The 12,038-nt window shown below is 40.3% G+C and overlaps 1 protein-coding gene across 2 annotated transcripts in view; it reads left to right on the top strand.

Moving 5' to 3' along the window:
- The window catches only part of PJA2 (praja ring finger ubiquitin ligase 2), an 81,679-nt gene that overhangs the window by 37,709 nt on the left and 31,932 nt on the right, over positions 1-12,038 (top strand). For both annotated transcript variants that reach the window (XM_056139018.1, XM_056139017.1), the window contains one exon: positions 10,141-10,326. In XM_056139018.1, coding sequence (XP_055994993.1) covers positions 10,141-10,326 — 186 coding nt within the window. The remainder of the gene's footprint in view (positions 1-10,140; positions 10,327-12,038) is intronic.

Below are 12,038 nucleotides of genomic sequence, written 5' to 3'. Positions count from 1 at the left end.
ATCAGAAACCTGGGAAGATTCTGATTTTCACATACATATGATATATATGTATCAGATGTATATGCTTTAAGATCTGTTTTAGGGCTCGTTTTGCTCTTCTAAACAAGTTTGAGGAGTTGCTCTATTTCTGTACTTCTATTTCTAGTTCTTCTACCCTTGCTCCCCACTGAGGATCCTAGTTAAAACATTAAAGGACCTTTAATATGGTGACAGCTAAGGTATGAAAAGTTACTGTTCTTACACTCCTATTTGCTTTCATTTGCTGTGTGTTCATCCTCTTGATGTTTGTCTGTAGTCCTGCTCAGTTCTGACACAGACAGTTTAGAAAAATGGGGAAACTTACACACTTTTCCATAAATATCTTTAGAAGGAAAGTATAAAAACTGCTTTGATGCAATTTTTTTTTTTTGCTCTGTAAAACTGAAAGATGATATTCTTGAGTTTTTATGTTATATTTTTATTATAGTACCTACAAATAGAACTCTTACCAGGACAATAATTAAAATTCACCATGACATTTTATGGTATAGGAAATTTGACACTTTAATATAGTTTCTGTATTCTTTATAAGTGGAAAATATTTTAATGAATACATGACCCATTTCTTCCCTGAAAAAAATTTAAATGATCACTTACTCACATCCGAAATATTGTTCTCTCTGAAATAAGCATTGCAGCTGGTAGGGATGCTCCGAGTTATTTGACAGGAACTGAGCACCACCTTATTAAATTAGAACTGCAAGGGTAATTTTAATAGGCAGCATATAATTACCAGACTTTGAATTAGACTAGAGAGATAAGGTTAACACCCTGCTCTTTTGAAGTGTACCCTGAACCGCGGTAACTAAGGACAAGATGGTAAGCTTGAAAGAACCTTCCTCCACGGCAGCACGTTCTGATCTTGGCTCTGACTGTTGAGAAGTTATCATCTCCAGACCTGTTCTCTGGCTCTGGGGCATCCTTTCAACTCTCCTCTCGTTCGGCCTTAATCTTGCCTAGGAGGTAAAATATCTTACCTAAGGTAAAACATCAGGACAGTTTTGTTGTTGCTGATGGGGGTATTGAGACATGAAAGCAACATCTGGTCCTAGTTGATGAGTCTTTCAGTTGATTTCAGTTTGATACATTAAATAATGATAATGAAATCCCCCCTTGATGTCTGACTTTATTTCCTGGGCTCACTGCATGTGGATGGGAGTGTTCCCTGTTCCAGGGGGCCACCAGCCTTATTTTCACAAGGCTGAAGTTAAGTTCCTTTCCCTCGGGAGGCATGAAGGAAAAATAACTCTTATGATCTCCTTACATATCACAGCAAACAAAGTACCTACATATAACCCTTCAAAGCGAAGGTCTTAAAGTACATGCACTTACAGTGTTGTTTGGGGGTTTTGTTTTGTTTTGTTAGCAAAATGTTGCCTTTCAAGTTCATAGATCTGTAGATGTTTAGGAGTAAGAAACGTAGATTTGTTTCTTGGGTATACTAGGGTGTTGCAGATTAAAATAAACTGATTTAAGAGAAAAGACAGGAAAATGCTGGTAGGCAGGTGCAGTTGAAAAAGCCCAGCCTCCTCGACCTTAATTACTGTATTGTACAGCCCTAACATACTTGAATAACTTTCAGTCATATCTTTCTTTCACAGTTAGTGGTAGTGAAATGTCCCAGATTTCCTACATCCAGTATAGTATCTTTGAAAAGTTAGGATTATATGATATTTGAGCATAATTTCCATCCAGATTATTTTCAATAAAATTCAGAAAGAGCTTTGGATCTTCAGTAAGTTAGAGATGAAATTTTCTAAAATCTTACTTTTCTCTGAATTACTGTATAGTTTAGGCCTAGATGTATTCGATATGCCAAACACAGTAACAACAAAGTCTCCAATGGAGACGTTACTGGGCCTGCTCGAGCAAATCGATGAACAATGGGAGGACAGTGACAGTGACAGTGTGACAAATACCTGAAAGCCAGACAAATAAATTCCTTGGTGGGTTCAGGGATTAGCAGGTTGCTTTTTACTTAATAGTTTTGTTTTATGTCTCATTTATATCTACCACCTTAAAATTTTTTTATAAAGTTACATATATTTCAGTCCCGTGTACCAAAAGAAAGTTTTTTTTTTAATTCTTAATGTGTTAAAAAGCAATTTTTGGGTAAGTTTTGAAAGATATTCACTTGATCTCATTTTCTCTGTACTTAGCCTGTTTCTTTTTAGCACTTTTAAGGATAAATGTTCTGTATCTTGCTCTTATTCCTGTACTGTCAACCCTTACCAACCACTTTGAAAACAAACCCCCAGAATATTGTGTTTCTTAATGTTCGCAGCAACCTACTGTTGTTCACAGCCAGTTAACTTTTCTCATTACCCATTTTCTTAAAGGATGACCAGATAATATATATTATAGGCTTTGTTAACCAGAGGGCAAAATCCAGGGTATTGTATTGGCACTTACAGCAATTTAAAAATACCAAGACAATGTTCTTAGCCTTCTTGCCTGTACAGAGTAGGCTGGGCTCAGGTTTCATTCATGAACCAAGGCATGCATAATTTTGCTGACCTGTAATACAAAGACAGACAGAAAGTACAGTTGATTGGGTGAACACAAGGCTAATATTTCCGTTAAATAAAGCAAATCAGTGGATGTAGAATCAGTTTACCTTGGTAGCGAAAGGAGTATGATATGCTGGTAGGAAAACCAATCGAAAAATTGAAATATCTAAGCAGACAGCATATATATATACATATATATATGATGAAAGAAATAGCTTCTCCCTTTATTCTGTTGCCAAAACTATGCAGCTCATTCTATCTGTGGTATTCATTGACTATCATTGATTCATTCAAATGCCTAACAACCCAAATCGGACATTTACATTTGAATAGATGTGGCTCACTGCCTGCAGTTTCTATCTTCCTTGTCTACGCACCAATATCTCATTATGATGAAAGAGAAATCGAGAAGTTCTACATGGAGCTAGAGAAGTTCTATAAAGAAGACCACACCTTCTACAAGATCATTGTGGGTGATTTTAATGCCAAGATAGGACCGAGAAGATCAGCTGAAGAACTTCACATCAGGCCCCATGGCCTAGAATGGGACGAACAGGGTGAGAGACTGTCTGAGTTTATCATGTCGACCAAGACCATTCATTGTAACTCACAGTTCCAGAAGGCAGAATCTAAACGATGGACATGGGAGTCTCCCAGTGGACGATTCCACAAGGAAATAGACCACATCATATTCAATCGACGGTTTTGCCTGACTGATGTCGCTGTTGTCCCAAAATTTCGAACGGGATCAGACCACCGTCTCCTTCGTGCAAAATTACACTTCACAGAGCGGGGAGAAAGTGCTGCAAAGTTCAAAAAGAGAACTCCCAGAATGACCACCAACTGGGAACTCTTTGGTACTATTGCGGCAACATGGGAAGATGCCATTATTGACAACATTGACGAGGAATACGATCGACTGGTTCAGCACCTCCATGAATGTGCGAGGAACGCCAAGAGAGAGATAGCCACAAAAAATCGCCTATCTTCGAAAACTCTTGAGCTAATTCGCCAGCGTGGTTTGGCGCATGCCTCAGGCAACCGCAAGCTAACGTCTGAGCTCGCAAAGCAGTGCAGAGATGCAATCAAGGAAGACCTCAAAGAGAGAAGAGCAGAAGTACTGGTAGATGCGGCAGAAGCCGGGAAAAGTATTCGTAACGTCCGCCTGTCCTTCGCCAACTATAAGACCAAGATGACTGCCCTCCGACGTCCTGATGGATCCAACACATCCTCCAGAACGGCAATGGAGAAGATTATCCATGACTTCTACTCAGATCTCTTCGACAGCCATGTCCACATACCAAATTCCACAGGATGGATATGTCGTTCCCAATGTTCTCCCTTCCGAAATCCGACACGCCATTTCGTTGGTAAAGAAACAAACAGCACCCGGCCCAGACAAGATCAGACCTGAACACCTAAAAAACCTGCCATCAGTACTCATCAATACACTGGCTCGGGTCTTCACTCGCTACCTGTCTGAATGCAAGGTTCCGTCCCAATGGAAAACCAGCAGGACCGTACTATTGTTCAAGAAGGGAGACATCCATGACATTGGCAACTATCGCCCGATCTGCCTACTGTCTGTCATCTACAAGTTGTTCACTCGAGTCATCCTAAATAGGATTGACAGAACACTAGATGAAGGAGAACCATGCGAGCAAGCCGGGTTCCGCAAAGGATTCAGCACCATCAACCATATCCACATGATAACCAAGCTCATTGAGGTTTCTCGGGAGTTCAAGATGCCGCTCTGTTTAACATTCATTGATTTAAAGAAGGCCTTTGATTCTGTTGAGACTGAAGCAGTCATTGAAGCCCTAGCCAATCAGGGCATTCAAGCCCAATACATCAGGATCCTCCGTGAGCTGTATTGCGGATTCACTACCAGGATCTCACCATTCTACAAAAAAGTGATCGTTGATGTCAAGAGAGGGGTGCGGCAGGGTGATACCATTTCACTGAAACTCTTCAGTGCTACCCTCGAGAACATCATGCGACGACTGGAATGGAAGGAATGGGAGTGAAGATAGATGGTGGGCAACTACACCACCTCCGCTTTGCTGATGACATTGTTTTAATAACACCAAACATCAGCCAAGCGGCACAAATGCTGGCCGACTTTGACCGTGAGTGTGGAAAGGTAGGACTACAGCTGAATCTTACAAAGACAATGTTTATGAGAAACAGCCTCGTTCCTGACGCCCCATTTGCTCTCATCAGAACGACCATCTCCGAATGCAACAGCTATGTGTACCTAGGTCGAGAGGTCAACATGAGAAATGACCTGGCACCCGAGCTGCGCAGGAGGAAGAGAGCGGCTTGGAATGCCTTCAAGAACGTCGAAGAAATAGCTAAGAGGACGAAGAACCTCCGGCTCCGGGCACATCTCTTTGATTCCACTGTTCTTCCTGCATTAACATATGCCACAGAGACCTGGGCCCTACGCAAACAGGATGAGAACGCTATTGAGGTCTCCCAAAGAAGAATAGAAAGAGCTATGCTTGGAATATCACGTTTCACTCAAATGAGAGAAAGAATCCGAAGTTCTGACATCCGTCGACGATCAAGAATCAGGGACGCTGTCTCATTTGCCAAGGTGTCGAAAATCAGATGGGCTGGTCACGTAATGAGATTTAAAGACGACCGCTGGACTAGAGCTGTTACCGACTGGATTCCACGGGATGTCAAAAGACCGCGTGGCCGCCCACCTACCAGATGGTCAGACTTCTTCGTCAAGATCATGAACGATCGGTTTGGGGCCCTTCATGTTCCCGGAGCGAACAGATGCCATTGGACTACAGTAGCACGCGACAGGGACAAATGTAGACGTTACTGGCGCCCGCTCGAGCAAATCCACGACTATCGGGAAGTTAAGTGATTAAGTGATCACTGTAGAACAGAAAAGTAAATATTGATATCCTTGTCTTATAGATGAGGAAAAGTGAGGTTGGTTGCCATGGCTTATGTTTTGTTGATAACTTCTGAATCAGAATCCTGACCCAGATCTGGCTTATTTTAAAGCTTGCTCATAGCAGTCAATCTTCTACCATCCGGGATGAAAAAGAGACCATTACAAATGGAACTTTAACCTGTTCTTAAATATAGATCTTCATTTCATCAGTAAAGTAGTTGCCTACAGTAGAACTTTGGTTTTTAGGGTTTTTTTTTTTATTATAGTAGAACATCTTAATCATAGTTCTGTAGTTCCCTTTAATTAGCCCCTAGATCCACTTTAGACTTTTAGGGCTACAGATTAGTAAGGAATTATGTTTGAAATTTGTAATAGATAATGTCCAAAGTGAAATATTAATAGGAAATTCTTTATGTGTGTATTTATATATGTGACATATAGCACAGTGGTAGGGCATTTGCCTTGCATGTGTCCCACCCGGCTTAGCCGGGTTCGATTCCTCCGTCCCTCTCGGAGAGCCTGGCAAGCTACCAAGAGTATCTCGCCTATACGGCAAAGCCTGGCAAGTTACCTGTGATGTATTCGATATGCCAAGCACAGTAACAGAAGCCTCACAATGGAGACATTACTGGGCCCGCTCTAGCAAATCTATGAACAACAGAAGGACAGTGCTACAGTGCTATAGATAGATAGATAGATAGATAGATAGATAGATAGATAGATATCACCAGTCTGTGCTAATTCCCCAAACACATATTAAAGAGCTGTTGAATGTAAACTGCTAGCATCCGACAAACCTTGTAGCTGTCTAGCCCTTGTAGTTCTGAGGAACTGACTGCATTTCTCTGCACCATCACAGAGCACCTGGGACTTGGTCAAGGGGTCAAATAAGAAGTCTAGCCCACAAAGTTACTGAGAACCTAGAAGCAGTGTACTTGCCTTGGGTGAGGTATTGGAACTGAGTTGGCTTGTCCAGGAGGGGAGATGGCTCTGGCGGAGGCCTGGCCATGCGTGGCTCGGGAGAGGGGTGTGGGGTAGACTCAGATCTGGACAGATGGCAAACATCACAAAGGCCACTTAAAGTGTCAGCTGGTTCTCTACGCCAGTGTCCTACAAAATAAGAACAGTGCAACACGGCTTTTGGTTTTTATTGTTACTTATTTAAAGGAGACTTTGGAAAATATAACTAACACATTGAATATGACTGTTTATTATTTTGAAGAGAGAGTGTATTTGAGTGGAACAATTTTTGTAAAGATAATAGTTGCTAATGGCATATTTAGTGGACACCGTTAGAAAGTTTTATACAGACTGATCTGAGAGACTAATCTCAGAATTGATCAATTTTGTACAAATTGATCTCCGTAAGTATTGTTATCATATGCTCCTAGCTTGTGAGGTGATAAGGGCTCCCAGTTATGTGACTTTTTCACAAATAGTAAGCACTTGGTCCAGGTTCGGACAGACTGACTCTGGAATCTGAAACCTGTATTCCTTACCTGGTATTTGACATACAATGTTAATATAGTGCAGCAGTGAAAATTGTGATGGCACAAGGGAAAGGACTTAAGTTTAAGTTTGTGACATTCTGCTCTAGGGAAAAGAATCCTTGAAGCTTTCAACATGGCTTTATTTTTATTGTAAGTTTTATAAACATTGAAATTGTTACTTTTATTTGATATAAATGGAAAATGTGATGTTTAGAATGCATTGTTAAGTTAAAAGAGTAAATTTAGGAACACCAGGTAGTAATTACAGAAGTTCAGTTTTGGAGATAGCATTTGAATCAGAATTTTTTTTTAAATGGAAGATGGAGGTAGAGGAACTAGGATATGAACATTATATTGGATAAGTTAAGCTAAAAAGAAATTGTGTGGGCAGTTTGTAAGAGGCAGAAGGATAAGTGTTTTGCTTCCTACATGAAGAGTAATGCTATTAGCAAATAGAAAATTAAGAAAGAAATTTATGTGGTAAGTGAATTTCATTATAAAAATTCAAAATGTAAGTGAGCAGTTAGTTATGAAAGCTTAGTATAGTGGTCAGTGCTGGGATACAGTTTTTCACTTATACAGATTGCTGTTACATTAGGCACATGAGCACATTTTATATACATAATAATCTAGGCCACAATTTGTAAGCTGTTTCTTACAAATATTTCTTCAGCCAAATAATTCAGTTTGACAAAGAGGCAACATCAAAATTAAGTATGTAAGGGCCGGAGCGGTAGCACAGCGGGTATGGCATTTGCCTTGCACGTGGCTGACCCGGATTCGATTCCCTACATCCCATATGGTCCCCCGAACACCGCCAGAAGTAATTCCTGAGTGAAGATCCAGGAGTAACACCTGTCCATTGCCAGGTGTGACCCAAAACGCAAAAAAAATTTTTAAAAAAACCTAAGCATGTAAACAGTGCCCTCTCCCCCATTTTTTTAACTCACAAACTACTTAACAAAATAAAAATACAAGTAGAAGGGCCATATTTTCCAAAGGGCCATATTTTCCAAATCCGTATTTTCCATATTTTCCAACTTATCAGTTGACTGTCAACCGATGCAAATCCTTGATATCAGTTTATTGTTTTGGGAATATAAATTGTCTTCTATGCTGAAATTTGGAGATAATTGCATTGTTAATTTCTTTCCCCAAAAGTTCAGAATTGTTATGTTATCTTTCTGAGCATGATTTTACTGAGTGGAATGTTTTAAACATGATTTTTCTTACAAATAGATATGTTAAACATTTCTACAAGCTTGGGACTAGAAAAGTAGTAGAGACATCAGGTAAAGCACTTTGCATCCTGCCAACACTTGGATTCCTGACACTGGTGTGGTCTCCAGCACTGCCAGGATGGTCCCCCGAGCACAGAGCCAGGATGGTTCCAGCACAGCCATGTGTGGTCCAACCCTGTCAGCACAGAGCCAGGAGTAAGCCCTGAGCACAGCTGGGTGTGGCCGCCTCCCCTTAATTTACCATGCAACAAATAGAGAAATCATAGCTAATAGTTAAAGAAATGTCACAGTTGAAGTTGGTAATTTACATTTGATTTTGAGAAACTATAGTCACGAAATGTAACTCATTCATTTTATTAAAAATGTTTTCCTGTGTGTGAGGCTAGAGCAGTAGCAGTACATGGCTGACCTGAGTTAGAGCCCTGGCACCCCCTGTGGTCCCCTGAACTTCGCCAGGAGTGATCCTCAAGCCAGAAGTGAGCTAGAAGTAAGCCTTGACCTCCGAGTGTGACCCCCTCTACCCAGATTCATATTGCCTGTGTCAAAATTTTGACATGAATGCAGATATATGATGAACTTCCATCGTTCTTCAGGTCATGGAGCACTGATAATAAGCAGGTTGGGCATCTCCCTTAGTGAAGCAGCACCTTCCTTGTGCCTTGAGGGGGCTGTGTCACCTGGAACCCTGCAGTTTTTTACTTGATCTAAATTGAAGTTGACTTTATTTTTTTTTTTAAATTCCTCTGACAGTCAAATCACAGCTTGTGCTGCTGCTTTGTTGATAGCAGCTTGACCCTGGGTTCCTATGCCTCGGAAGGACGAAACATTTTGTCTCGAGATCACAAATAAAACATTCAGGAAAGGAAGTAGAAACTTCTCTTTCAAAAACATAAACTGAGTTTTATTTGCCATCCCAAAATGCAGTGTTCAAAGGGAAATCTTTCAGAGAATTCTTAAGCAGAATTGTTGATCTAGTTGAAGGGTCTTTTAAAACTTATTTTCAGCATTGATAAGTAAGTAATATGCTAGTCTTTGGTATGACTAGTTCCTGAAGACTAACAGTAGTTAAATGTAACCAAATTTGCTGAAGTATGACCAAAAGTAACTTATTTTTTGAGATTCTCCATTAGCCTTACTTACCATAGGCCTTTTGGTTCCTATCCTAGGTATTTTCCTGAATTGAGGTTTACTTTGTGTTTGTAAATTCCTACATGATGACTTTATTAATTTTGTAGTGTTTTTTGTTCTGGGCTGGAGCAGTAGCACAGTGGTAGGGCGTTTGCCTTGCTCACAGCCAGCCCGGCCGAGCCGGATTCGATTCTTCCGCCCCTCTCGGAGAGCCTGGCAAGCTACTCGTGATGTATTCGATATGCCAAACACAGTAACAACAAGTCTCAAAATGGAGACGTTACTAGTCCCGCTCGAGCAAATCGATGAACAACGGGAAGACAGTGTTTGACAGTTTGTTTGACAGTGTTTTTGTTCTTAAGAATTTGAATCCACTTCCGTTTGTAGAAAAACAAGGAAAAAATATTTAGGTTTTTAAAAACATGGTAATAGTGGAAATCCAATGTTCTATATCAGATCTGTCATTAGTTATCAATGTATATTTAAATATATTTTAGTTCAAATAAGTAGTTTGTGGTTTACTATGGGTAGTATTTATGATTACCAAATTATGATTCATTTTAATGCAGCAGTATGTCTAAAATAAGGAGAACTTATATTGAGGCATCATGCAGTTGTTTAGTGAAGAAAATAATAAATTGATATAGTCCATAAATTACCATGTTTTATATGTTTGAAAAGCTATATTCTTCTGAATATTTTTGTGTTTTAAAAATATTCTAAACATTATGTAGGAACTTGGTAGCTGATTAAAATTTCAGGTGATGAGTGAATGAGCACTTAATGACGGCCTGTTTTGTTTCTGTTCTCAATTGCAGTTCAGAATGTAGTGATGGCGAGTGGTCTACTTCTTTGCCTCATAGATTTTCTGGTACAGAAAAAGATCAGTCCTCAAGTGATGAGAGCTGGGAGACTCTGCCTGGAAAGGATGAGAATGAACCTGAGTTACAGAGTGAGAGCAGTGGTCCTGAGGAGGAAAACCAGGGGTTATCGCTTCAGGAGGGGTGAGTTGAATCGTGTTCTTTGTTCTTTCTAAATGTTGTGTATGAACTGTATGCAAGGGGCTGGAATGATAACATAGTGGGCAGTATGTTTGCCTTGCATGTGATTCAATCCCTGGCATCCCATGTGGTTGCCCCATGTACCACTAGGAGTAATTCCTGAGTGCAGAGCCAGGAGCAACCCCTGAGCAAAGCCAGGTATGTCCCCAAACTCAAAAAGAAAAAAGAACAGTATACATTACATTAGAATGTAGGGCATGCTATTAACTGCATTTACAAGCACTATATCAGACCCGCAGACTCTTCAGATTTTGTTTTCTTTTGGGGCCACACCCAGCTGTGCTCAGGATTTATTCCTGGCTGTGTGCTCAGAGGTCAATCCTGGCAGGTCTGAGGGAAATGAAGTGGTCTGTGAAGTGCTAGGGGTTGACCTAGCTTAGCCATATTTAAGGCAAGTACCCTTCTTGCTATATGATTTCTCTGGCCCGCTTCAGGTATTTTTATTATGTTTTTGGTATTTTGTAAGAAATTGAAAACGCAGGTAATTTCTGTGCATTTTGTTATGATATTTTAAACATTTTGATTTTGCTTTGTTAAAGAAAACATGAGCATTGAAAATATTAACTTAGTGGAGTTAGGTATGCAGAAATTAGAGCTGCATTTCTCTATGACTTGGGTATCAATATGGCAAAGGAGAAGGGAAAACTCCTTAGTGGCAAGTAGCGATCATTCACAGGAATAGTGGGAAAAGTGAACAGCTTTAGTATTACTGTCTAGTTACTTGGCTGGTACCTCCAGTGTTGCTGTTAAACATCTTTGCTTTCCTAACTTTAACGGGAAAGCCCTATTTGTCAGACTTAAGACTGTGAGAGGCCAGATAGTAGACACGTGGGGTTTTGTATGCAGTTACTCAGCTCTGTTGGTGTAGCCATGGGCTGAATGCTAGTAAGTGGGTGTGGCGCTCTCAGCACAGCTTGGTTTAGCAGGAAGAGGTGGCAGCCCGCAGAGAGAAGCCACACAGCACCACTTTCCCACGCCTTACCTGTATAACTGGGCATTGTCTCCAGCAAGGGCTCAGACCCTTAGAGCCATCTCATAAATAGGCCACTTAAACGGAAAACACCACTGAAGAGCCTGAGTGAACACACGGCAGGAGGGACACTTGCCTTGCTTGGCTCAGCCAGAAGCAAGTCCCAAGCACCTCCCGTGCGACCCAGCGCTCCTCACCCAAAACAGAACCCCTTAAATATACTTTGTTTCCATTTCATAGATCTCTTACAGAAAGTCTGTTGAACTTTGTTCCCATCTTTGTAATAAGAATGGATGATAATGTCTTTCAATATTGAACTCATGACCATGAGAAAGATTGTGTTTTTACATTTCATAATTTTCAGCTATCCTTGCTTCTTGAGATGAGGCCAATATTACATTCTTAGGCTTTGTTACTGTTTTAATGAGCTACTGGATTCTGTTTGTTAATATTTTACAATGAATTTTTATATTGAGATACATAAATACAGTGACTCTATTATAGTCTGGCACTTGTGTTGCTAATAGACCATGCCTTTTAAAAAATGTTTGTTCTTGCTTGTTTGAATAGCGTATTTTTAAATGGTTTATATCTTTAGGGACTTTAGATAGATTATTCCTCTAAAGGCTGTTTTTGCTTATGAAAATCTCTAGGCTTACTGTTTTATTTTCAGGCAAGTGTATCC

This window comes from Sorex fumeus, unplaced genomic scaffold (assembly GCF_029834395.1).
Source record: "Sorex fumeus unplaced genomic scaffold, SorFum_2.1 ptg000131l, whole genome shotgun sequence".
Classification (NCBI taxonomy): domain Eukaryota; kingdom Metazoa; phylum Chordata; class Mammalia; order Eulipotyphla; family Soricidae; genus Sorex; species Sorex fumeus.
Note: the sequence above shows the minus strand (reverse complement) of the source record. Positions and strands in the feature narration are given on the sequence as shown.